The following is a 26310-nucleotide window of genomic DNA, read 5'->3' as shown; positions in this document are numbered from 1 at the left end:
GTCAGGCATATATTGTGCTTTGCAAGTTTAATCTGGGGCTTTGTGGGCATTTCTTTGGGTTTATTTAGGGGTTTTTTTGTATCACCTTCCACACTGTATGTGTGGTGTTTGGGTGTGAGTTGTTGACTTGCTTTTCTTTTTCCATAGGATGAAAGAGATGAGTTGATTGCTAAGAGAGATGAGGTGCAGCAGAACTTGTATTCAGCAGTGGAAGAATTAATTTTGGAAGTGGATCAACTGCCTCTCTCTGAGCGCTCAAGAACATTACAGGTAAGGAGATTGCTTTTATCAGTATTCACTCTGAAACACTGAGAACCTGTGGAGGGTTTAAATGTTTAAAGGTTTTATAGTTGGAAACTTCGACAGCAGCAGATGGAGCTTTGGGTAAGACTTTTGTGTTAAGATGTACATCTGTAGTTCTCAGTGTTACTTGTGGTCCTGGCTGCCTGGATGTTTTATTTCTAGAGGCAAATTTTTATTTAGACCCTGGATTTGACCTCCAGCTTTTCTTCAATAGTGCTGCGTTTGGTTGACTAACAAGACTTCACAAAGCACAGAACAGTAAGTAGAAGACAGATGCTAATGAGATGCTAATGAGGGACCTTACAGTTAAATAAATCCTGGATATTGTGGCAGTGTGTTTTGTGGTTGGATTGTGTGCTTTCCTAGCCCTTTCTGTCAAGTTGGCTGTGTAGTTTGGGCTGCTGTAGCAAAGTGTAAAATGTTTAAAGCAATTTTTTTTTAAGGTGAAAGAAACACTTCAGAAACGTATAATTTACACTGAGATTCTCTTTCCCGGTCAGCCAATCCAACAACCAAAAGTGGCTAAATAGGTGGGGAAATAAGCTCTGTAGAGGCAGGAAGAACTTTTGAAGAATACTTTAGCAATAGAAATATTACCAATGTGGTGTTACTGGCCTTTGCTACTGATAATAATTTGTTGTCTTCTAAGCCTCAGGAATATTACTTGCTTTTATTTTGACTGTGCAGGTGTGTGTGGAGAGGGGAAAAAAGGTTTGCAGTAGTTTGACAGCTTGCCTGTACAAAATCGAGAGGTGTATTCATATGTACATACATGAGATGAAAAATAACCAAGATTACAGATTGCCTATAACTTTGTATAAGGTTTGAACAGTGTTAATAAATTGAAGTACTCAGATTTTCATGGAGTTATTTTTCAATGCCATACAGAAATGTTTTGATGCACTTCCTTCTTTATTGTTCTAGTCTGATAAACAGATTGGTGTCTAATTAGGAAAGGTACTGGATTGGTAGTGCTTCATGATTTTCTGTCACCAGAGGATCTGTGTGGATCCTGCTCCATCAGACGGGAAAGTTGTGGTGTGTTGTTGTGTGAGGCTTTTGTTCTGCTTTGTGGCTGGGGTTTTTTGGTGTATGTTTAAAGGTTATGCTCTCCTGATCCACTAGGTGGTAGGCATTAAGCGTTTTCAAGGTAACTGTACTGCAGTGAAATTTTGGTAGTGTTTTGAAAATATTTGAAGGGGTGCTAGGTGTGTTAAATGAATTTTGGGCTTTAGCTTAAGTGTACTGATGGTCCTCTCTTGTGTTTGGAGCTCGAAGATCAAAATAGATTTCCTGAGTAGAGAAACAGAAATAAGTTTTTGTCAGATTCCAGTGAGAACCTTGGTTGCCATTTTAGAGCCGAAGAGGCCGTGCTGTGCTGTCCCAGGGAAACAAGGATCTTTTTTCCAGTGTCTCTCAGAAGAACAGGAGCTTGGGAGCTAATGCCCCTCTCACTGAAGCTGTGTATTACAAACTGCTCTTCTGACTTCGTTTTATACATTCTGGTGACAAGTGTTGGCCTGAACCACATGCAGATTCAAATAACTGCAGCCACAGCTGGTCCATCTGCTGGCACCAAAGTAAGGGCTTGGTGAGCTCCATGCTGCCCAAGTGATAATACTGCACTGGTTAGGTGTAAAGCTGGGAGCACAAGCACACATTAAGTTACTCTAAAGCAAGCTAGGGTGTGAGCTGAACAGTTGTTAGCTGTCTGTAAGCATGTTTCCTCTGCCCTGTGTGTAGCATGTGGTAATTGGTTTTGCTCCCTTACAATTATGGGCTTAGAGGTGCTGACTGGGACAAGTGTGTGTAGGCCACTAAGCTGTCTTCATGGGGTAACTTTTGTCTTTCAGGAGCCTGCTTCTGTATCTGTATGCTGGTGAAGTTGCTAATGTTTTAGGCAAGTGTGTTTATAGTGTAAAAGTTAAATAGGAAGAAACAGAACTTGAAGGGTTCTTTCCTTCAGGACAGCCTGATGGAATGCATGCAGGTAGTCTTTTGGTGTGACTAGTGCTGTTATTTTTGTAAACAGAGTGAGGCACTGGATACTAACCTGTTACTGAGCACTTCTCAGTTCAGTTACCCACTTCTGACTGCTGTTAAATGGGCAGGCTTTTTTAAACTCCCTTCTTCAGACTGTGCCATCTGAACCTGGCTTCTGCCTTGCCATGCCATTTTTTGTCCACATGTTTATCCAGCTGTTCAAAAAAGAACGTCAGAAAGTTGTTGTGTGCTTGAATGATTTAAATGCTCTACAGAAATTTAGTGCAGATCTCTGTCTTTGTATTTGCATCTAGACAAGCACATTTGTACAAAGCTAATGTCAGCTGCTTCAGTTGGAAATTGGTGTTTTCAACAACCTGTTGCCCTAAATGAATGCTGTTCATTATAGCAACTGCTGTTACAAAACTAGTTTTAAAGTCTTATAAATACTGTTTGGTGGTGTGTTTGTTTGCCTGGGATATTTCGGGGGGGGAGGGGAGGTGTTTTGTGGTGGTTTATTTGTGGTGCTGTGTTTAGCTAGTTGCTATGTGAGGAAGTTGGTGTGCATTTGGCCCCAGTTTGAACTTTGGTTGTACTGCATCTGTAGATCTGGGCCTAGTTGGGGTATCGTATAGTTCTATAAAACTGGTCAAGCTCAGTCCCTTACCCTCTGCACTACCTGGTCCTCACCCTGCGTTACCTGTTGTCCAGGGTTCACTGCTACCCTGTTCTGGCCTGTGGTGTTTTGTGTCAGTCTGTTTTACTTTAAGTTCAGTTAGGTTGCACGTAAGACCTGTTTCTGGCACCTCAAAGGCTCGTGACAAGTGGCTTAAGTTCTGTCGTATTGCTTTCCCCATAGTGTTGATGGTTGAGTCTGAAAGGGCACAAAAATTAAATCAGGAGTAGGAGAGAGGAGTGTTTTTGGTGGTTTTTTTCGTCTACATGACTTAAGTGCTGTTTGGGAAGCTGTGTGATATTTAACTCAAATATTAAATGTCCCTCAATTTAAATTAACTCCCAATATCCCTCAAATGTTCTGGGATCAGAGAAAAGAAAAAAAAAACCCCTATATGTAAGCAAACTGTTAGCTTTTCTTAGGGCTTCTTTGGCCATCTTCTTGGGAGTTACTTGGATAAGTAAAATGATGGGTTTTGAAAGACGAAGGAAAGTGCAGGTTCATCCAGTCAAATCTCACTGCTCGGGGAGAATTTTTCTCTGTTGAACTATAGCACACTGCCTGGAAACACCAGTGTCGCACTCAAATATTTGTAAGCATGGGATGTTCCACCCAGGAGCAAGGAAGACTGCTTTCTGTCAGGGTGTCTCCACTGGTAACTGACTGATGATGTTCTTCCCTAAGCCCACTTGCTCTGCAGGTTGTTGGACAGAATGCCCTTTGAAAAGTGTCTTCTGTTTGCCCTGAGCTTTAGCCTTGAAGCCTTTCCCTTAGGTCCAGCACTTCAGCTTGTTTTGTAATACAAGTCAAAAAGAGATGGACCCTGTGTTTCATATATCTTGCAGAATACTTGTCTTTTAGATGGCAATAGAAGTTTCCAGACTATGAAACTCATTTCAGGGGCCCTTCAGGTGTCAGACACAGGTAATTGCTGTTCCATCTAGGAATCAGTGCAATGACAACGGTGCATCAGAAGAGATTTGTCTAGTGACTTTTGGAGGAGAGGGATCAGTCTGGAAGCATTCTTTGGGTGTCTGTTTACTCACCTTGCTTACTAGCACAAGTTCTTGTTGTTTTCTGAGTTTGAGTAGCATTATAAGGAGCATTATAAATTGAATCCCATTTTCCTCTTTATCCCGAAGAGTATGGATTTAAAGTCCAATCCATAGGGAAAGAAGAAGCTAAAATACAAATGACTTACGAACTGTTAAGCTTTTTGTGGTGTCTTTTCCTTCCATGTTTTGGAGGGAAAAAATGGACTCCGTGATCTCTGTGTGTGAATTTTTTCTGCATTGCATTTTCTGATAGACATACTGCCTCTAGATCTGAGAGAAAAACAGAATATAAAAATACACTTCACTGGCTATAGGAAGATGCTTTTGTAGGGGAAATAATTTTATGCCAGCAGGTAGTGCTAACTTTTTCTGTGTTAAATGTCTTGATTTTTATAGATAGTATACTGTCACAAAATCATTTTGGTTTGCAAACCTGTTTTTGTTTGATATACTTGATGCACAGGAACTGTCTGCCACTCTGGAGATGGTGTATGGTCAAGGTTGTGAAGCAGATGACTCTGAAGAGACATTTCAACAATTTTTTAAGTGGAAAAATAATAAAATGCAGAAATTAATTTGTGTCAGAAATGATACGGATGCAGCTCTGCAAATTCTTGCTGACTGGTTCAGTGGTATCGTAAAGGTAAGGCAAACAGCCAAACCTTTGTTCTGTGGGTGAAAAAGTTGAGGTGTGACGATGTCTAACTGGGCTTGTGAGGAGAAGGCATTAGTAGGGACAGCTGCCTGTGGCAGGGAGATTGTGCATATGAGCAGTGGCTCTAAGTGACAGTGCCTGAGTACAGGGAAAAGGTAATGCACTGAGGAGTATTAATTTATCTTTATTCTTAGCATACCTTTGTGGTGAGTCAGAGTTTTTGCTTTCTTATGAGACCATCTTTTGTATAAGGAAGAGTACTTTTACACAAGCATAAATTCTGTATGGGTGTGCTCGATCCATTCATCGTGTAACTGAAGGGCTTTAATTAGTCCTTTCAAGTGGCCATTGGATAGAAAGACCTTCAGATTTTGAAAGACTCAAGTTGGTAAGTGCTGCTGAAAGAGGTGATGAAAGGTCACTGTGAAGAAGCCAGTCTGATTTGATGTGGTCTAGATACAGGTTGCAGACACATACATAATAGTGGGTTGTCGGGTTTTTTCCTCATTGATATTCTGAGTGTGGAGAATTTATGTAAATAAATTGTCCACTTCTCTTTGCATGTGCTGCAATATTCTTCTGGAATACCGTTCTGATGCTCTGTCTGTAGAGTTGTAAGAGGTTTGGAGCATTGAAGTTGAGTGTTTGTTATTTATCTGAAAATGATATGGATGGTGGCAGTGTGTTACTATCCCTTGAGTTCTGCTTGTAAAGAAAGTGCAAAGTAGGGAGGTGGCTTTGTGGGTTTCGTGTCTGTGTGCTTAACATTTATGTTCTTGCTCAGTTTAAGATGGTAAATCTTCTTGGAAAGACTGTGCTGCTCCTCCCTCCATTCCTGCAGGCCCAGCTCCCTTGATCTCCTTGTTGTACCTGTGTAAATGTTCTTGGTTTGTGTCAGTGTAACCTTCCTTGTAGTGTGGATTGTGTTTAACCCGTGAGGGTTGTGCCCTTTCATAGTGGGTAGGTTTTCACAGAGTCACAGAATTGCAGGGGTTGGAAGGGACCTGGAGAGATCATCGGGTCCAGCCCCCCTGCCAGAGCAGCTCCCTAGTACATACTGCACAGACAGGCGTCCAGACGGGTCTTGAGTATCTCCAGAGAAGGAGACTCCACCACCCTCCCTTGCATTTTGTTGTACCCAGAGCATTCTGTGTAGCCAGATGCTTTTATGCGTAACATTCCTTGACCTGATGATAAATGCTGTTCAGCAGCAGTGTAGGCTTGGTGCGTGCCATGTGCAGTATAATGTTAATGAATATAATTAACTGCAGATGTTTATAATCATGTCAACTATTAGAGGGGGAAATGGAATGTGCAGGTGGGTTTCTGTGACTGCTGGGTGCAATTCAGAGAGCTGTTCTGCATGTATGAAAGTGACTGACTGAAGTTTGTTCTGTAATGAACTCTGGTTTTACCTGTTTCAAATCTGAACTTCTCCACAAACAGTTCAGAGACACAGGAAGTGTACAGACCTTGGGGATGGGTTGGTATAGTGTTAGTAGACCAAAGGAGGAGTTCTCACTCCATCTTTATCCATCTTTCCAGGTTTTGATAGGCAATTTTTCTGCTGCGATTTGACTTCTACCTCCCTCTAAAAAACCCCCCAAAACTAAAAAACCCGTGAGCAATCCTGCAGAGGAAATGCTTCTTCCCTTCCCCTTTTTTAAAAACAGATACTCCTCTTCCTCTCTGATTCCAAGTTATTCTTACGTAGCATCAGTTAGAATCCACCTTAGGAAATGGGTCAATGGCAGACAAGGACATTTTCAGAGACTGGACAGCTCCCTTCCAGTATGCAGCTCCAGGCTTTGGGGAGCAATGTATGTTTGAACTTGCACTGCTGAAGTTCATATTTTTAGTTAATGGTTAAGGCAATAAAATATTCTCACAGTCTTCAGTGGAATACACATGCTTGATAGGTAAATGAACAAGGTGGAGCTTGCAGGTTTCTCCTGTGACTGTATTTTGCGTGTTAAATACAGGATCATATTTTCATTTTAGTTCTGGTTGCCAGAATAATGCCTCCTCTTCTGCAGATGTAAGTAACAGAACGTTGCTGAAAACAACCTGTAGTGTAATTTTGAGCTGATCTTACTGGTTTTTCTCTGGCACCTTCCTATCTTATATCTTTAAGCTGAGTTATTTCTGACTTCTATAAAAACACCTAGCGTTTCCTGGTGAAATCTTTAACCCTATTTCACACTTGATAAACTGTGAAATAGATCCCGGAATATGTCTTTATCAGACTGCCTGAGATAAAGGAATGGAAAACCCACTTGATAGCAGAAGTGCCATATTGAGCATCTTCTGTATCACTGTGTGGGCAGCACATGTTGATTTTTGACGTGAAAGTTGATAGGAGAAGGATTGGGATTCTTTCAAAATGAAATTAGGAAAATAAAACCAGATCGAGTCAGGAAACAACTTTCTTGTTGCCTGGAGAATCTTAACTCTTGTTAGTCCTAGAAATTGTTGTAACACTCAAATGTGAGGCAGTTAAAGGTGAGATCTGACACAGACACTGATTAGATTTCCTGTAGTGTTAACTCTCTATATTTCTTGTTTGGTTTTGTTATATGGTGCTAATTTCTTTTTTTCTTTCAATTGCATGGCTGATTATTTTTTCCCCCTCTTTGAAGTGTTTTGACCTGAAGTCAGAAGCATCTTCAGGCTTAGAGGAAATGGTTGGCAATGCAGATGAAATTCTCAAAAAGGTTGAGTTGGCTGTTTGTGAAGAACTGAATACAGACTTAAATGTAAGTTCTAATCATGCCTACTGTGTTGTGACTTTCATTCATCTTTTATTTCACTTCAAAGCTTTCCTTAATGTACTAGGTGAATACAAAGCAGCATCTTTTTTTGTGGGAAGGTGATGGAAAGGCACTCAGGTTGCTTCCCAGAGGAAAGAGTGCATCTTCCAGGCATCAGGCAGAGGATAGCTTGGGGTTACAGGAATTTAGTTAAGCCAGTCATACATATGACTAAGAAATACTGGAAAAACTGGTTCTTCCTTCTCTACCGGCAGAGAAGCTTACTTAGAACTGTACTGACTTCCAGTGCTTGTGCTGAAAATGCAGGAGATAAAACGTAGGTTTGTGTTTAAAATAACAGGATTGCCTTTCTGAGTGAATGTAGGTGGATAAATTTCCTTTTTCCAGGCTTAAAAGTTGAATAGTTCTTCATCACTTCCATTTTGAGGGTGACAAGTAGTGTTGTTTTACTGGTATTCATCTCCTACACTTGTGTTAGCCTTTTTCCTGGCTACATACCTTTTCTGATTTGCTCCATTCTCTTTTGTTAACTCCTTGGGGTACTTGTATTGTCTCTGCAGGGAGGGTCCCTGCTGTGCCAGAGCATGGATGTTGTGATAGCAAAAGTTGGACCTGTCCTTTGATGTGGCATAATACCAATAACAAACATATAGTTTAGTTTGCTTGTGACTGCTCTGTCTGATAGAAACCAGTGACTCTCCCCTAGAAAAATAGTTTAATGCTTTATAGTTTAATCCTATCCTTAAATTAAAAAATGAATTCTTTCATAGCATGTGAAATAGGAAATTGGACTTCTGCATAGGAGTGCCAAGCAGTTCTATTCTTTGGAAACTACCACTTGAACGCTCAGACTTGCTGATTTCCCTTTTAGAATCTTTTTAGAAGAGAGAAAAATCTGATAAATAATTTTTTCTGTTAACAATGGAATTTCTCAGTAAAGGTCTGACATCTTAAATGGTGGAGTGTAAAAATGAAGAATGTCTCTTACTCTCCTGCTGTAATTCAATCCAGCAGCATGATGAAGCAGAGAAGGGAATAATTGTGAGTACTTACAGTGAAGTTATGCGCAATATTCGTCAGGAGCAGAGTATGATTGACGTCATACAGAACAGATACTTGGCCAGTCTTGAAGTGAGTTTATGCCCTTGCTTATTTCTCTCACGCTAATCTGTGCTAGTAACCCTTTCTGATGTAATTGCTTTTAGAAAGATATCCCTTTGTCTTTTTATAAGAAAATTCTAGGTGTATATTGGCAGTGAGAGATTGGTTGGGTTAAAGCTTGAGAACAGTGGTTGTGCATTACCTTACCTAATGTTGAGTTACATACAAAGATACTTTTTAAAAAACAGTGGAAGCTGTAATCTCTAGACTGATTACAAATCAGTAGTATCTAATTTAAAGGGATTGAGTTTTAAGTAGAGTGTTGTTTTTCCAGTAAGATGGTAGCGTATCATGGAATGGCATGGGTTGGAGGGGACCCCAAGGGTCATAGAGCCCCAACACCCTGCCACAGGCAGGGCCACCAACCTCCAGCTTGGATCTACACAGGGTTGCCCAGGGCCCCATCCAACCTGGCCTTGAACACCTCCAGGGACAGGACATCCACCACCTCTCTGGGCAGCCTGTAATTAAAATGAAACACAATACAGTGTCTTTTCCATGGGGAAAGAGCGTGAAAACCTGAATTCAGATTGGCTTCAGGCAGTTTCTATAATGCACGGGACTACATGATATTAAAATAGAATGCTTGAACACTTTCTGGTTGGTTCTTTTTCTGTTTTTCTTCTTTTCCTCCTAGTTCAAAAAGCAAGCTGGGGAATGGCTGAATAGAAGGCCTGATATTAACAACTTATTATCAGTTAAGAAAACCGTGAAAACCTTAAAGGCCCAGTTAAGGTGGAAGCTGGTTGAAAAGAACAACTTTGAGGAAGTATGAAAATCTTAGTGTTGGTGGTTTTGTCTGTTGTTTTTTTTAAATTAGTCTAGTAACATTAATTTTGTGTATTCCAAGTAACTGGTAACTACATAGAAGAGTTTGTGTCTTCTGACCTGAATGTTGCTGTTAATTGTGGATGTTTTATTGGCCCCTGAGACCAAGCCTAAATGGCTTAACAAAAAACAGCCCCCCCCACCATTGGTACATAGCCACTTTACTGTTTCAGTCCCCAGCCATGGCAGTGTGCTTTTAACTGAGTCTGTCTGCTGATGGTCACTGTTCATGGCATGAACAGTTTTGTCCAGCTCTGTCGTGGTTGTGTGATGAAGTAATCATGTACTTTCCTGTTGGTGACAGAAGTCAGGGTGTATTCTAGTTTTCAGGGTTCCCCTCCACTCCTTGGAGAAGTCCAGAGAATGTAAATACTACCCCAGCTGCAGTGCTGTTTGTTTGATTGCACATTATTTATTCTGGTGATGCTTCAGACATAAAAAAATAGAAGGTGGATGTGTGTGTCTCTAAATACTGTAAAGGAGCAGTAAGCTTCCAGGAGGGATTTGAAATGAGACAAACTAATGAAACCCATTGGGAAAAGGAGTCCTGAATAATGAGGTGGCATGAGCAAGATGCCTACTTATGGGAGAAAAAGTGAATGAATTATAGGACCTTGCATTGCTGGTAGATGAATGATGTTGTTGTTATGATTATATGTGATCAACTAATTAAAGTCCTAAAACTCCCTGATTTAGGAAGCAAGTTGGCAGAGGGCATGAATATTTGGTCTGTCACATAAATAAAGGGAACACCTTTCTCAGTGATTAGATTTTAAGAGTTCCTATTGAGTTTCTAGGAAGGAGACTGAGTAAAATACGCATTTGAGAATATGTTTAACTCCAGAACTGTGATACAGAAGCTGTTTTTTGATCTTGATATAGTAGATAACTGTTGTTTGGTATAATAGCAGAATGACCATTGCACACTAACTTTGTTATTCCTAATTCAGTCTGATGATTACAGTGAGTTTGAAATGACAAGAATAAAAGAGGAAATTGCTGATCTGCGAAATAGGGTTCTTCAGGAAGTATCCAAGGAACAAGAAGAATATGTGAGTATTAAACTACTTAAGCAACTAAAACATGTATGAGGTGCATCTGCCATGTATGAAGTACAGTACATGAGGTACGTGTATAAAAGCACACTGCCATGTATGAGGTACAGTTCCAGTTGCTTTAGTATGTGCTCTGGGTGTGATTAAAACAACGTGATTCTTATAGTGTTAAATGTTAAGATGGCCCTTTTTTGGTGAAACCTGTGGGAGAAGGCAGGGAGGCTGATCAGGGTTATCTTTGTGTTTCTTCAGACCTTTCCCCATCTGTGAGGAAGGGAGGTGAGAAAAATAATGTGAGCTGTAGTTCTCAGTCCAGAAGAGCTGCAGGTGAAAGTGTAAGCTTAGAAGACAGACACTATTTCTTGGGAACTGTTTCCTTATGACTAGGTTAAAACAGACTTTGATCCAGAAGGTGAAGTTGATCACCCTTGATCTAAGTCCTCTATATGAAGGAGAGAATCAGAAACCATTGTATTGTAAGTAAGTAGAAGGGTGATACATCTACCAGTGGATGTGTAACATTTATGCATTGTAGTTACCTTGCAGCTTTGTGGGGTCTGTAGCTGCATGCGATGCTCACCTGGTCTGAGTTACTACTTGATTTCTCTCTTCCTCCACTTAGCCCATAGTGAAGTTCTTTTCTTTGGTTAGGACTACTAAAGCCTCTTGTAGAGAAGACAAAATGCTTTCCCTGGTAGCATGTGAGTTGTTTGGGGCCTTAACACTACCCAGCCTCAGAGCTCTCAAAATGTCTGTCCATATTGAACATCTGTCCATGTTCATGTTGTATGTGGTGGATTTTTGTTTGGTTGTGTTTTGGTTTTTTAAGGCAAATGGCAGTGTTACTTTGATGCTGCTGAAGGAGTATGGTCATGGTCAATGTTCATTTGAATGTGCTGGGTTTGTGGTGCAAATATCAGTGTCTATTTATGTATACCAGACTCTGGTGACCCGAAGCTGTGGGCCTTGTTTCCTTCATTTAGGAGAAGCTTACATATTTGGTACAGAAATGGTTCCCTGAGTTACCACTACTTTATCCAGAAGCGGGAATTCTAAACTACATGGTAAGCAGAGATTGTGTCTGAATGCTCTTGTCAGTGGTTGTTTTGGGCTGTATCAAGGCTGTGCCCCAACAATGCTCTGCACAGTCTCTGTCCATTTGGGACACACATCCCTGGAGCATTGTTTGTTGTGGTCTTTCTCCTTCTCCCCCTCTTCTGGTGGATGTTGAAGGAATTCATTTGCTTAGGTGCCTCATCACAGCCAGCCTCTTGGTAACAGATGCTGTAACTTTTTAATGTGTCCCAACTGTTTTTGTGCTTTTAAGTTAGTTGAAGAAGAGGAGAGGTATTCGAAGCCTCTGAATCTCTCCAGCTCTTAAATGACTTGCTCTTACCCTTGATATCTGCTTCAGAACTCTGGTGGACTTCTGACAAGCAGCCTGGAGCGAGACCTTTTGGATGCTGAGCCCATGAAGGAACTGAGCACAAAGCGACCTTTAGTGTGTTCAGAAATTCAGGGCCAGAAGGTTCTTTTAAAGGTAATGTTGGCACTAGCTTTCAGTTAGTGCTGCAGGTGAGGTTTCAGCTTATTAATGTGCTGATTCTGAGTAAACTCAGTTGTTCCTTTCATCTCCCTGTATTTAGCAGCCTTTTTTTGCTCTCAGATTTTATTATTTTGTTGAGGCCTGTAGAACATGAAGCAGTGCTTTCCTTCTGGATTGCTTCTGTGTTGCTTACTGTGTGGGGTGGGGTTTTTTTTTGTCTTTTCTCAAAAGAAGCAGGGAAAATGAACTGCTGTAATGAACAGTATTTCCCCTCTGCTGTCTGTTCTTTCTGGTATCTCGTGGACCTTTTTTCCTGTTCACTGCTGTTGTCTCTTTCTGCAGATGCTCCTTTGTCCTGATGACTTCACTGAATAATTTCAGGAAGTGCTGCTTTTCCCTTGCTCTGCTTCCTTACCAGTGTGCTAGCAATTGGGAAGTGGGCTGTAGTATTATGAGAGACACAGTTGTAAATATTATTCTTGCTTTTAACTTGGCTAATTTAAATCTCAAGTTACAGACACATCCCTCGTTTTGTTGGTGCAGACTTTATAAGAGTTAATAAGAAAATACGGAAACAGTCTGACATAGTTGGAATTGAATTTTGTGTTAAGTAGGAGAGGAAGTTATTTGGTATCTAACGACATGCATTTCTTTAATTAAAAATAAAAAGGTTAATTGGGATAATGCTACAGGCATTAGGAATAACAGATTTGGTGTCTGTTTTGTTTTTAAGGGATACTCTGTAGATGTAAGCTCAGAAGCCAAAGTGATAGAAATGGTTGCCAAGTATCACAGAGCTTGGGATCAGCAGAAGGAGAAGTCTGGATTATTGCAACTGTTGTTTCTTCTTTTCTGCAAGGCAAGAGTCAAATTGATGATCCTGATTTCTGGTTTAAGCTGATTTACAGTTGGACCTTAAAGCTTTAACGTGTTAAGCTGAAGCATTGAATCAGAAAAATATTTCCTCTCTTGAGTGTAGATGAACTGTCTGCTTGGTAAACAAAATTAATGGATTGAGCACGTATTGAGTGCAAGTTAAACTTCCAGATATTCCTGATATTTAATGCAGTCTACTTTTCTTTTGTTGTTAAAGTCTGATCCTTTGGTATATTTAATGGTCCCATACTACCAAGGAGCAAGTCTTGGAGCTGTCCAGGCCGACAAGCCATTAACTTTAGAAGTAAGTGTAACTACTTAGACTATCAGCTCTTATCTTTTTGAACTGTTACTTTGCTCTGTGTCTGAACGGTGCTGCTGGTGTTTCAGCAGTGTCCTTCCCTGGGTGCCTGGCAGTGACTGTGCAGGGACGCACAGGGCAGCCTGGCTGCCGTCCGGCAGCAGTTTGTAACTTTCTGAAAGGGATTTTGCTTGGCTAGGCTTTTCTCTCTTATTGAAATTAATGCCTCAGCTGTATTGCTAGTACATGTTAAAAGTACTGGAGCTGAGCATGGTAGAAATTCGGGGCAGGCACTTCCACAGTGAAGTTTTAGAGGATTTTAGAGGGGGCGTGTAATTTTTTCTCCTCTCTTACTTCATCCCCTTTCCCTTCTCCTCACATAGCACACAGGCAGTTTGCATAGTCATCCCTTCTCCAAGAAGCAGTAGCTAGAAGCCAATACAATCTTCTCTCTAGTTCTTTGACTTGGACATGCTTGTAAAGGTACAATTTGCACAGGGCTGTGGGTTGGTGTTTTTTTTTTTTTTTTTTTTTTTGCTGGTTCCTCCCCACTACCCACTTTTTAATGTTGGTGATTTGTTAATCAGTGACTACTTCTAAATTATTTTTTTTCCCTGCCTGGCTGTACAAGTCATAGCAACCTTACTGGAAATTAATCTGTACCTCATGAAACAGGATTTGCGTGAACTTTGAATGTGTACAAACTTCTAAAAAAAAAAAAAGGTCTTAGTTTGTTCTTGTCAGGGCCTGGAACAGGCTGCCCAGGGAGGTGGTTGAGTCACCATCCCTGGATGTGTTTAAAAAAAGGGTAGATGAGGTACGTAGGGACATGGTTTAGCATAGGATGGAAGCAGTTGGACTTGATGATCTTAAAGGTCTTTTCCAACCTTGTGATTCTGTTCTGGATAGAAACTTACTTGATACTGTGCTATACTGTGCTTTCTTTTTTTCCATATCTGTCTTCGTAATAAACACCCAAATTAAATCATTAGGAGGCATTAAAAGTGATGAAAGGAGTGGCACAAGGTCTAAAGACGTTGCACGAAGCTGACATAGTACATGGATCTCTGCATGGAAATAACGTTTTTGCTGTGAACAGAAAACAAGGAATTGTTGGAGACTTTGATTTCACAAAATCAGAGGTAAAAAAAAATCCTTTAGTGACTTTTATTCAGAATTATGTATCAAAAGAGACAGCTGTGTCTGCAACATTGTGCTTAGCTGTGAAGATTCCAGTTTTATATTCTGAATAGAGTTGGGCAGCTTAAATCTTACTGACATTTTTTGGTAAATTTGTGTGGGGGGAAGAAAAGAATTCCTGAGTTTGGGCTCTGGTTTAGTAAAGCAGTGGAACAAAAAAGATAGAGAAGTTGCAGCAGTTTGTTGGCTGTCTTGTTTATTTAATGGAATTCAGCATTATTGGATGAGAGTGGGAACTCATGTTTGAAAAAAGGCTGGTCAAGCCCCTGGGAATTCTTTGCCTTTCTTCTTGGCAAGTAGTGAGCTTCTAGTATGTGTTTGAGTCTGTTGCAGTATTTGGTAAATTACCAGGATTTTACATGTTGCCTACAAATACCTGTACTGTTTTGCACTTCTGAGTTCCTAGTTTCTTTAGAAGAGAATTTCATAGTTGTTCTTGGGGACAATCTCATATTCTTTAAGACAAGAATAAACAAGCTGTTGTTGTGTTTATGTAGCAAAGTCTCCGGTAATGGTATCTCTTCTGTAGTCGCCTTTTGACTTTATAAACTCAAGTTGCTTGAGCTAAAACATTTTTGGGCTAGAGGTCTGCTTCATGCTTATTTAATTTTTAACAGATTAGTATATATAATAATAATGTCTTTATATTAATAAAATAAACATGATTCCCAGAACCTTGCATCCCTAAAACTCAAGGTGGGAAATGGGGGAGTAAATCCCCCCCCACTGTAAGAGCAGAGCAAGTCCGAGACCGCCTCATGAGACTGAATGTCTACAAGTCTATGGGGCCAGATGACACGCATCCCAGGGTCCTGAAGGAGCTGCTGATGTGGTTGCCGAGCCGCTCTCCATCATATTTGAAGAGTCGTGGCTGTCAGGAGAGGTCCCTGGGGATTGGAAAAAAGGTCGTGTCACTCCCATTTATAAAAAAGGGAACAAGGAAGACCCAGGGAATTACAGGCCGGTGAGACTCACCTCTGTGCCTGGGAATATCATGGAACAGATCCTCCTGGACGACATGTTGGAGCACATGAGGGAAGAGCATGTGATCCGGGACAGCCAGCACGGCTTCACCAAGGGAAGGTCGTGCCTTACCAATCTGGTGACCTTCTATGATGGAGTGACAGCATCGGTAGATAAAGGGAAGGCGACCGATGTCATCTACTTGGACTTGTGCAAGGCCTTTGACACGGTCCCCCACCACATCCTTATCTCTAAATTGGAGAGAAGTGGATTTGATGGGTGGACCATCCAGTGGATAAGAAACTGGTTAACAGACCGTAGCCAAAGGGTGGTGGTCAGTGGGTCTATGTCCAGGTGGAGGCCGGTGACAAGCGGTGTCCCCCAGGGGTCTGTCTTGGGACTGGTGCTCTTTAACATCTTTATCAATGACATCGATGATGGAATTGAGTGCACCCTCGGCAAGTTTGCGGATGACACCAAGCTGAGTGGTGTGGTAGACACCCCAGAAGGAAAGGAAGCCATCCAGAGGGATCTTGACAGGCTTGAAAGATGGGCCCGGGGGAACCTAATGAGGTTCAACACTGCCAAGTGTAAGATGTTGCACTTGGGCCAGAAGAATCCCAGACACAGATACAGACTGGGAGAAGAGCTTCTTGAGAGTAGCCCTGCTGAGAAGGACTTGGGGATTGTGGTGGATGAGAAGCTTGACATGAGCCAGCAGTGTGCTCTTGCAGCTCGTAGGGCCAGTGGTATCCTGGGCTCCATCAGGAGAGGAGTGGCAGCAGGGACAGGGAGGTGATTGTCCCTCTCTACTCTGCCCTCGTGAGGCCCCATCTGGAGTACTGTGTCTAGATCTGGGGCCCTCAATACAAGAAGGATGTGGAACTGTTGGAGAGGGTTCAGAGGAGGGCCACAAGGATGATTAGAGGGCTGGAGCACCTGCCCTACAAAGAGAGGCTGAGGGAACTGGGCTTGTTCAGCCTGGAGAAGAGAAGGCTGCGGGGGGACCTCATTGCAGCCTTCCAGTACCTGAAGGGAGCTTATAGGCAGGAGGGGATTCGACTTTTAAAAAGAGCAGATAATGGCAGGACAAGGGGGAATGGACTAAAGCTAAAGGAGGGAAGGTTTAGATTAGATATTAGGGGGAAGTTTTTTACAGAAAGAGTGGTGAGGTGCTGGAACAGGCTGCCCAGAGAGGTGGTGGATTCCCCATCCCTGGAGGTGTTCAAGGCCAGGTTGGATGGGGCCCTGGGCAGCCTTGTGTAGATCCAGGCCTGGAGGTTGGTGTCCCTGCCTGTGGCAGGGGGGTTGGAGCTCTATGATCCTTGGGGTCCCTTCCAACCCAGACCATTCTATGATTCTATGATTTTATGATAAAAATAAAAGTAAGCTTCACAGAGAGCTCTTACTTCTGTATTATCTCTTAATCTCATGAAGATGATCAGAGGTGTGGACAGCAAGGTATGCTCCCCTTGAAATAAATTTCAATTTTCACCATGCTAAAGATACACTTTAAATTTTTGACAGCTGAATTTTCTGAAAGGTCATACTCAATACAGATGGTGTCACAGTGAAAATTGCAAGAGCTGAGGAAGACTGTTGCTCACTTGACTCCACCCTGCAGGGATGGGCTGTGCCAAAATGAGCAGGAGAGTTCCATGGTTCTCAGCCTGGATCCAGTTTGTGCCCTCTCTAGAGAGGTCTCAGTTACTGCTCTGTGCTTGTACTTTGTGTTCTTAAATGTGTGAGTGGAGCTGGGCACTGATACGTTACTGAGTACTCGTGGCACTCTGGAGCCTGGGTTTCTCCAGTCTGGCTATAGCTGGTGCTGGTCACTGTCATAGCAGGGGATAGGGGCTTTAGCTTTAATTTTTGGTTGTAGAGTGTCCTAAAATGTTCTGGAAACCAAAAGGGAGGAAGTTGCTAGTTTCAGGTAAAGCCCAGAAAGGCAGAGAAGACACAAAAAAACCAAAAAGCAAGCTAGCAGAACTGAACTTCAGAATTTATTTTCTTCAGAAAAGTGCTGTATGTGTCTTAATGTTTGTGGGTTTGGGTTTTTTTTTTAATTTGAGAAGTCCTGCAGTTTGTATTCTTCACCTTACGAGATTTAATAGTTCTAGCATGGAGTAAAACCCACCATCCCAATATTTCTGTTAGTTAGAGACAATATAAGTGTGACATTATCTCTTCTTTTCCTTTACACACCACTGTTTCTTGAGCTGTAAAAGAGGATTTTATGTTTCCGTCTGGCACAGTGCAGAACTCTATGGTAAAGTTGTCTGACAGAGTAAAAGGGAGGAGAATCATCTGCTCCAGTGTGCTGTCAGTCTTGCTTGAAACTACAGGTATGATATTGGTTTTTTTTTCCCTGCATAGGAACAACGTGCTGCTGCAAACAATATGGTTGTTGGTACCCTGAGCTTAGTTTCTCCTGAACTGAAAATGGGACAGCCAGCTTCTCCAGCCTCTGACATGTATGCTTATGGCTGCCTTCTGTTCTGGGTATGTTATGGCTTATGAGAGAGTTTCTAGTAATACAGAACTGTAGCTGGCTCGTAAAGAGCAATAAATGTTACCTCCAGCTTCTGCCTTGGGCTATTTTTGTGAAATAAGTGTTCATGTTTTCATTGTGGAAAGAACAGGGGTTATGATTATGTGCAGAAGACAGTGCATTTTTCTATAAAATGCACAGGGTAAATTGTATAGTAATGTGAACAAAAATTACGCTTTCATTCCTCGTGCCGTGGCTTGTCAGTCCTGCTGCCTTCCTTATTCATGCCTTGTGAGCCTTTTTTCTTCTTGTGGCCTTGCCTCTGTGGAATTAACCAAATGGAAAGAGAAGATGAAGGCCAGGATATTTTATGTCATATTTTAGGTTGCTGGCAACAGTGCTTAGAGAGGTGTTTTGTTTTCTGGTGTGTGTTATGCCGGGGAGGAAGAAGCAATCTACTCTCCTGTGTAAGGTGGTATGTTGCACAGCATCTCCTCCATCTCCTTTTTGTCTTCTGGCACTGTATTGCTGCTTCCTTGACTCAGGCTATCAGTGCCACATGTTCTGAATGGGAAAACTTCAAATCCCCCAGACCTAAAAAGCCCCAAGCTACACAGAAAGTGCTGGTGTTCCCAGGCAGTGATTGTGCATGAGTGTTTGATAGATTGGGACTGGCTCACTGAGTGCCACGTGGAGCTCCAAGTACATGGGTGTCTTCCTGGGGAACACTGACAGCTCCATCAACTTCACAGTGATGGCTTCAGGAATCCTTTTTGTGCTGTAACATCTTGAACACTTCTTGTAACCTGCAGGTTGATAGGTAGCTGTCACTTAGCTGTGCTGAGAAGATGAAGCTGGTTCGTATAAAAGTCACTTTTCATTATGTTTTTTCCCTATATAGGAAGCAGTTGCTTAAAATGAAGTAATTTTTCTACTGAAATAGATGAACTAAAGTATAGCTTTAGATGAACTAAAGTATGTAAAAATATATCATAGGGGTTTATAATTTATTAATGTGATATGCTTTAGTTAGAATGCTTTCAGTGCTGCTATTCAGGTCTTCTACTTGCAAAAACCTTTTTTTTCTAGAATAGAAGTGAGTTGAAAAGTAAAAACCAAAACCCAGTGTTACAAACGGCTGGCTCTGCTTGGAGAGGACATCTGGGGTGCAGCAAGTTTGACATTATTCTGAAACCTCATCCAAGTTTGCCAGCTTCATTTTGGATTAATCTACACATAACTAATCTTCAGCTTGGACCTGGTGTTGTATTGGTCATTTGATGGAAAATTCTAGCTTAAGTGTTAGTATTATGCTGAACAGTTGCCAGCTTCATGTTGGGCATCCTAAATTGTGTTCTCCTTCATTAAACAGCACCTAAAATTGAGACAGTGGTTTTCTGAGTTTTCTGCTGATCTGTGTCACAAGGGCCCAGCACTAAATACATGGTTCTTTTGCTGTCTAGGTGATTGTTCAGAATAGACCCATTTTCAGCTTAACCTGCAGGCAGGAGTTTGAAGAACGCTGTACTTGGGCATGGTTCTAGGCAATAGTAAAGACTGAGGAAACTTTCCTTTGTTGATGGGTACAGGGTTCAGGTTTGTTAAGAGTGTGCTTACTCCTCAGCACTTCTTAAAGACCATCACAAAATTAACCGTACAGCTTGGGCATGGAATGGAGTCATATTTTTAACAGTCTCTTTGTTTTGACCTCCGAAAGTTTCTTCTGATGCTAATTTTAAGCCCCTCTTGTTTCTGTGCGAGGGGCACTTAAGCTCCTTGAATGTTTTACCCTACTGTGAGAGTAGGAAAACCACCTTTCCCTGCCACTTTCCCATAACAAATCATTCTCATTTGAAACCTGGAATCTCCTTGCTGATGTTTGGCTTTGTTAAACTGAAGGGAAAAAAGGCCTCCAGTATTATGCATTATGTATCTTTCAATTTACAGCTTTGCCTTCAAAACCAGGAGTTTGGCATAAAAGAAGATGGAACGCCTGAGGTGAACGTGGTTGACATGGTAGGTTAATTGTCAGATGAGAAAGATTAGGTTGGTCTTGTTTAGAGGCACTTAATTGGTTATTTTTTTTTCTTTTAAATGCAACTTTTGAAGTGTTTGGTTTAGAAAATGTTCTTAATTGACTGGATAATTACAAATAACTTGTACAAATAAAATTGTTTGAGAGGGTAAGAAAACCTGAGGTTTTTTAGTATTTAACTGTGACCTCAGAAGGAGCAACTTCTTCACAGATAACTGTTAATTAGTGACATCAAATTACAGACTTGGGGAATAAGTCATTGAGATTCAGTCTCAGAGGAGTTATTTGAATTAGGAACTTATCTTTTCTGAAGTCAGGGAAGTTTACTTTGTTCATCTGTCTTCCTACATAATGATTGCAGTGCTTGAGCATTAATAAAACAGTCAAATACTATTTTAATCATTTAAATGTTTTAAGAGTATGTTGTGCCCTTCTTGATTTTGTTGTTTGGGTTTTTTTGGTGGGTCAAAGAAACTTTCCTGTGCCTCTGAAACAAAGTCTCAGATAAAAATGGATCCTGCTTGATACGAATTTGTGTTGCTGCTTTCATTCTTTCTACTCTGTTGTTCTGTTAGCTGTATGCCAGCAACTGTCACCTTGAACTTTTCAGTCCTTTTTTGAAGCTTATCCTTGCCCAGTGCCTCTTTGAGAATAAGTAGACCTGTATGCCTTCATGTTTCCCAACTTATGTCTCCAGCTTGATCCTTCCCTAACTTATCTCTCTCTCTCTGTGTGCATTAGTTACTTGAACACTTGTCTTTCCTTGGGTTTGTTTTCTTGTGTAACTCCTATAAGTTTTCAGCCTTCTGGCCAGGAGTTAAGACCTATTTTCTTGCTTGCTTTCAAACCTCTCCTTTGCTAGGAGAGGTTTACGGTTCTTTTTCAAATCATTAACCTTCCCAGACTAGTTTCTGCTTCATTCTTTTTGCTGGTGTCTGCCTGTCTAGTGAGTGACTGCTTTGTTCTTGCCCTGTGTCCCTCCCATCTCCCTTGAGTGAATTGTCCTGCTTTTTAATCTGTTTGGGCTACTACTCACATCATGCTTAATTCTGTTGATCTTTAAGGTGAGAGCTTACTGCTTTTTCTAGATTTGAGAAGGCCACAAATCTCCTTCAATCACCCCTTATACTGCCACTACAAGCCTGCAGGCAGGTGGCTCTGTTTAGTTTCTATGCAAAGTCTTAGCTTATGGATAGAATTGTCTAAGGAATGTAGGGAAGAGTTAGGGGTTAATCCCCATATTTTCCAGAAAACTAGAAAAATACTTTAAATGGAAAAGTAGAAAACAAAGCAGTGGAGTTGCTGTTGGTCAGATAATGTTACGTTGTTTGTCAAGGGAAGAAGAAACCCAAATAAGAAATCCCTCTTTATCAGTTATATTTGCGTATTAAATATTTGCCTGTTTTGTGGAGATAACTAATAAGGCATGGGGCTAAACTAGAGTTGTGTTCATTATGAGCTTCATGTATCCTGTTTACTGTGTTTGGATTAAGAAACTGTCATGATACAGTACCAGACTAAGCTGTAGTGGTTCTAGTGTCTGGGCAGGGTAGCTTGTATATCACTGCCTAACAGTACTATAAATTACCTTGTTTTATTAGATGACTCTTATCCTCTGCAGTATGTCTTTTAATAACTTGATTTCAGCAGTGTTCTCTAGTGATGAAAGTATTACTGATAAAGCACAGGGCTGTCTATCAAATCCCTCTGCAAAATTATTTCCAGTGTGATGCTACAAGGGGGTGATCCTGTAAACAGTGTTTCTGTCGTGATCTAACCCCAGCTGGTAGCTAAGCACTGTACAGCCACTTGCTCACCAAGGGAAGAATCCTTATGGCTTGAGATAAAGACAGTTTAATAGGATAACAGAATAACTTTGTGTGCATGTATATGTTTATATACACAAAATAAGAAAACCCAAATGATGAATGGATACAGTTGCTTGTGACATATGGAAGGAGAAAATCAAAACCTGATGCCCAGTCTGTTTCCAAGCAGTAACTCTGCCTCCCAGCTAGCTTTCCCAGTTACACCTGGAGCATACTGTTACATGGTAGGGACTATCCCCTTGGCCAGTCTGGGTTAGCTGTCCTGCCTGTGCTCTCTCAGCTGCTTCTGATCCTTGTAGGATGTGGGAAGCTGGAAAGTTCTTGTCTTAGTGTAGGCACTACAGCAATAACTGAAGCCATCAGTGTGTTATCAACATCATTCTCATACTGGATCCAAAACACAGCCCTACACTAGCTACTAGAAAGAACTAACTTAATCATGGCTGAAAACAGGATAGCTTCTTATCACTTATCACAGTTACTTGGTTTCTTATTAAAAATTAAATACATTTCATGAAACAATACTATAGGAAATAGTATTCAGTACTTGAAGATTGACCATTAGGGTTAACAAGGGTTTTTTAAATGTATGCCACAAAATTTGCACAAAAACTACCTGCCCAGTCTGAAATTCAGGATTACAACGTAATAATCCTTAGATACTGAAAAGCCCGACTTTGGTGCATAAGGGAAACTTAATTGTTCGAGGCAGTAGAAAAGATTTGTTGGGACATTAAAAATAGGAATTCTTTCACTTCTGTTTTCCATAAAAATTCTGCTGTGGTGCTTTAAAAAATAGGGGCTGAAGTGTGCAAATCAAAGTTAAAATGGCCAGTTTCAGGATTATGTACTACTGTGTTGTGTAGCAGGTATTTTCTGAAGTGCAAACGGCTGCCTTTAGCTCAAGGACAATTAAAGGATTTAGCCATTATTGTTCTTAGCGAAGACTAATTAATTTTATAGCTTTTAATAAGAGTAAGTTGCTTTTAACTTTTTTCCTGATGCAAAGAATCAGCGTTTGAATTTCACCTTGTCAGGTGATAGAATCCTATTCAAGGTATCACTGTTGGCACCAAAGTTTGCTGGAAAGCCATCTGTGCTGCCTGCAGTGCACAGAAACACACATGAGGGTTTTACTAAGAAATGTAATACTAATAAATATCATTCATCTGTTTCTTGGGGAATCTTTTAGACCTCTGGCTGTTAATCCTTGTCCCAGTTCTTGGGGAAAATCTATTTTGCTTTTAAGTGCTTTATCTATAATCAGCTTACTCAGAATTAATCTCCATGCCCATCTGTGGGCTCTTGACAGGCTAGTAATTTCCCCTCCATCTCAGTCTTTTGCCCAGAGGAATTGCATGCTTAGAACTAGCAAAATGTTTGTTGTTTTCAGCAAACGTTTTTTCACTGTGGTGATTTTATATTAAACGTTAAACCAGGGATATTGTTAGGTAACTGTTGGAAAAAAAAAAGCACAATTTAGGGATAAGATTTTGTAGCCACTCATTTAGCAATGCCAAGCTTCAGTGTTTGGTATGTTTCAGCATCTAGTTTTGTGTATTAAAAATTAAACTAAATAGGAGCAAACACAATGAAATAGACCAAGCAGGAGGAAATGTTTCCTACAGCTTTATTCCTCGTGGAATCAATTTCTGGTTTCCTTAGAGTAAAAAGATGGTGAGAAGGGGATATATTTTTTTTAAAACAGACGTTTTGATCCTGCCACAAAATGCAAGTACACAAGTACAAAGCTGCTCAAGCTCTTGGAAGTGTTCAACCTTTCTTCATTTTAATTTTGCAGAGGAAATAGTTCACTGCTGTATTTCATTGCACATTTGGATGCTCTTAGCTGGAGTGTTTCTCTCGAGCATTTAAAATGTTTTATAAACATTTAACAATCCTTTATGCCACTAAGATCAACAGTTTCCAGATCTCATCTTTTTACCCAGATTTCAGATTATCTGGGGAGTGGCTAATTCTTCAGTCATGCTGATAAGAGACTTGGAAATTGCTTGTTTCTGTCTTTGTGTTTTTGATTGTGTGTGTTTCTTTGCATCAGAGTGATTCTTCTGTCTGGGTGAGGTGGGGATAAGTGGGAGGTGTAGAGGTATCTTGGCTTCCTTGTTTTATCGATTCCAGTCAGAGGTGGTGCTGGCTTGGAGGCTGTGAACAGCAAGGCTTCTTGTGGAAAGGTTCTGTTCCCCTGAAGTTCTGGTAATCTAGATCTCTAGATCAGCATTTGAGATTATCTTCCTTGCAGTCCTTTTGTCCAGATCCAGTGTGTGCTCTTCCTCCCTCAACAGCTGATGTTTACCCCTGTGCATAGCAGCCGAGGTTTTATGGTTTGTGCAGGGAGTTTAGCACTCTTAAGCATTTAGGAACATTATCCCTTCTGATATATCCAGAGAGCCTGAGTGTAAGTGATGAGTTATTAGCAAAATAGCCACTCTTGATTTACAGCCTGTTACTTTTAGTTGTCTCTTATTTCCTGTACTCTGGTGAAGAGATGAAATAATATGCCAAAAGTGAAAAGATAAAGTTATAGGAGGTGAATGGCACCTGCTCTGTTCCTTCCAGTAGAAAGACCAATTGCTGTTTTGCTCTACTTTGTAATAGTTCAGTGAATTGATATTTTAATATAGAGTAACTCACACTCTTCTGTGAAATAAGCTGCCACTAGATTGACAGACCTGGTGTTGAACGCTTGCTCTTATTTTATTTTGTTATTAATGAGCACTATGATTGTGAAGTGTGGCAACCACTGGGAATGCTGTGGTACAACCTTCTGTGAGGGCTTTGGGCCCTAAGCACTTAAAAGATGTCTTCATCAAATACTTTGGTTATTCTTTGTACTCAAGTTTGTTTGGCTTACTGATGAAATCCTTCTCCTTCTGTTTGTAGGATGATAAAGTTAAATCTCTTCTCCTGAATTTGTTCTGCTGTAACAGACTGACAGCTGAGCAGGTGCTGAGGGATGATTGCTTCCTCATAGTTGATGCAATTCCAGTTTCACCACAACCAGATGAAGAGCATGAGCCACGTGAAGAACGTGATTATGAGAAGACAGGTGGAAAAAAAATGCAAATAACTGAGGAGAGTGGATCAGACCCTCCTCAGTAAATGAGGAACTCTTCCATCAGGTGTTTGATTGAGACTTCTGGTTTTGTTTGGTTTTGAAATCATTGTCCTGATCTGAAATCTCAGTGTAGAAAAGGTTTGGTAGGTGTGGTCATGTTTTGTGATTACATAATCTTCACACATTTTTCTTCTAAGTGCATTCTATTCTAAATAACTGGGGGTGCAAGTGTGGTGTTACTGATTGTGTTTCCTTTGTCTGTTATATAGGCTTTAAGTTTACAGAGAAATTTATAGTCTTGTTAGATGCCAGAGATCTTTAAGCTGAAATTTCAGTGGCATGTCAGTTTTATATCCCTCTTGCTGTGATTCCAGGTAACATGTTCCTCTTAAAGATGCTCTGGGGTACTAGGTTTTTTGCTGGAGTTCTTTTGTTATCTCATAGCTAAGATGTTCCTAGAGTAACTGCCTTCAAGATTTAAGGTTAAAAAACCCCAAACAAAACAAACAACTACTTTGACTTCTTCCTTGGTAAAAGAAACGGAGAGCAGCCTGGCTGTATTTCTATCTTGCCACATTTGAAAAATACCCTTGGCTTTCTGGAGGGCAGGTGTCCTTCCAGTTGTTGCCTTGCAGTGCTGCTGCCAACCAAAAAACTACACGCACGCTTGGAAAAGCTGCTGCTTTTTTGCTCTCCATAAGTGTGTGTGTATGTAATCTCTTCGATGTCCACAGCAGTACCAAAGTTGAGATGTTTTTTCCTTTTTTATTTTATGAGCAGGTTGGTTTGCCTGCAAAACTCTGCTGTTAATGTTACCCCTGAAAGAGTTTTGTCAGCTTTCTGTTTTTTACAGGAAATGTTGCTTATCTTCATGAAGGTTTTACTTCCTTCTTGGAAAGAAACGGATACAAATGTGCGGGGTTGCTGTAGCAGTATGTTTGGCCTCTGGGTGTTGCTCTTGGACAGCGCTGTTGGCAGACTAGTGTTATGTAAAAGAATTATTGAAGTTGCATGTTGTAGCATGAAGAATGTAAAAATGCAGAGTGTGATGAGGGAAAAGCTAGCACCAGAGGAAGTGGGGAGACATCAGGTACAATAATGCCGTCTGCAGTGGCTAGAAGATTCACCTCTGGTATTAGAGTTGGTTTTCTGTTCTTAAACAATTAGTTGTTTTATATGGAATGGCACGTAAGATGCTTCATCCTTTTTTCATTAAATTATGATTTTTTAAAACCTCCTCTAATTGGTGTGTAACCAATGATAGCAAAACCTTTGTTAAAAATATTTTTATGTAGAATTTTTGGTTAGCTTGATAAACACTTTCATTTCAGAAATCACAGAAAAATAATGTCTTGTTTTTGTTAATGAAAATTAACAGTTTAGCAGTTTTGTGGGATGCTTTCCAAATACTGATTGCATTCTTTCACTGTTAATAAAAGGCTAACTTTAACAAAACTAAACACTGAATAGAGGTTTGAAGACTAACCTCATAGGATGTGTTGTGCT

The 26310-nt window shown here is 40.7% G+C and overlaps 1 protein-coding gene across 1 annotated transcript in view; it reads left to right on the top strand.

Annotated features, from left to right (window-relative positions):
- The window catches only part of STK31 (serine/threonine kinase 31), a gene marked incomplete at both ends in the record, with an annotated part of 40407 nt that extends 15559 nt beyond the window's left edge, over positions 1–24848 (top strand). The window contains 14 exons of the mRNA XM_084260673.1: positions 148–270; positions 4481–4660; positions 7312–7428; positions 8455–8574; positions 9242–9373; positions 10383–10484; positions 11471–11551; positions 11902–12027; positions 12767–12892; positions 13127–13213; positions 14203–14352; positions 17750–17875; positions 19812–19880; positions 24630–24848. Coding sequence (XP_084116799.1) covers positions 148–270; positions 4481–4660; positions 7312–7428; positions 8455–8574; positions 9242–9373; positions 10383–10484; positions 11471–11551; positions 11902–12027; positions 12767–12892; positions 13127–13213; positions 14203–14352; positions 17750–17875; positions 19812–19880; positions 24630–24848 — 1758 coding nt within the window. The remainder of the gene's footprint in view (positions 1–147; positions 271–4480; positions 4661–7311; positions 7429–8454; positions 8575–9241; positions 9374–10382; positions 10485–11470; positions 11552–11901; positions 12028–12766; positions 12893–13126; positions 13214–14202; positions 14353–17749; positions 17876–19811; positions 19881–24629) is intronic.
- Positions 24849–26310: the final 1462 nt, after the last annotated feature.

This window comes from Gallinula chloropus (genome assembly GCF_964237585.1).
Source record: "Gallinula chloropus genome assembly, chromosome: 2".
Classification (NCBI taxonomy): domain Eukaryota; kingdom Metazoa; phylum Chordata; class Aves; order Gruiformes; family Rallidae; genus Gallinula; species Gallinula chloropus.
This window is presented reverse-complemented; position numbering and strand designations above follow the sequence as displayed.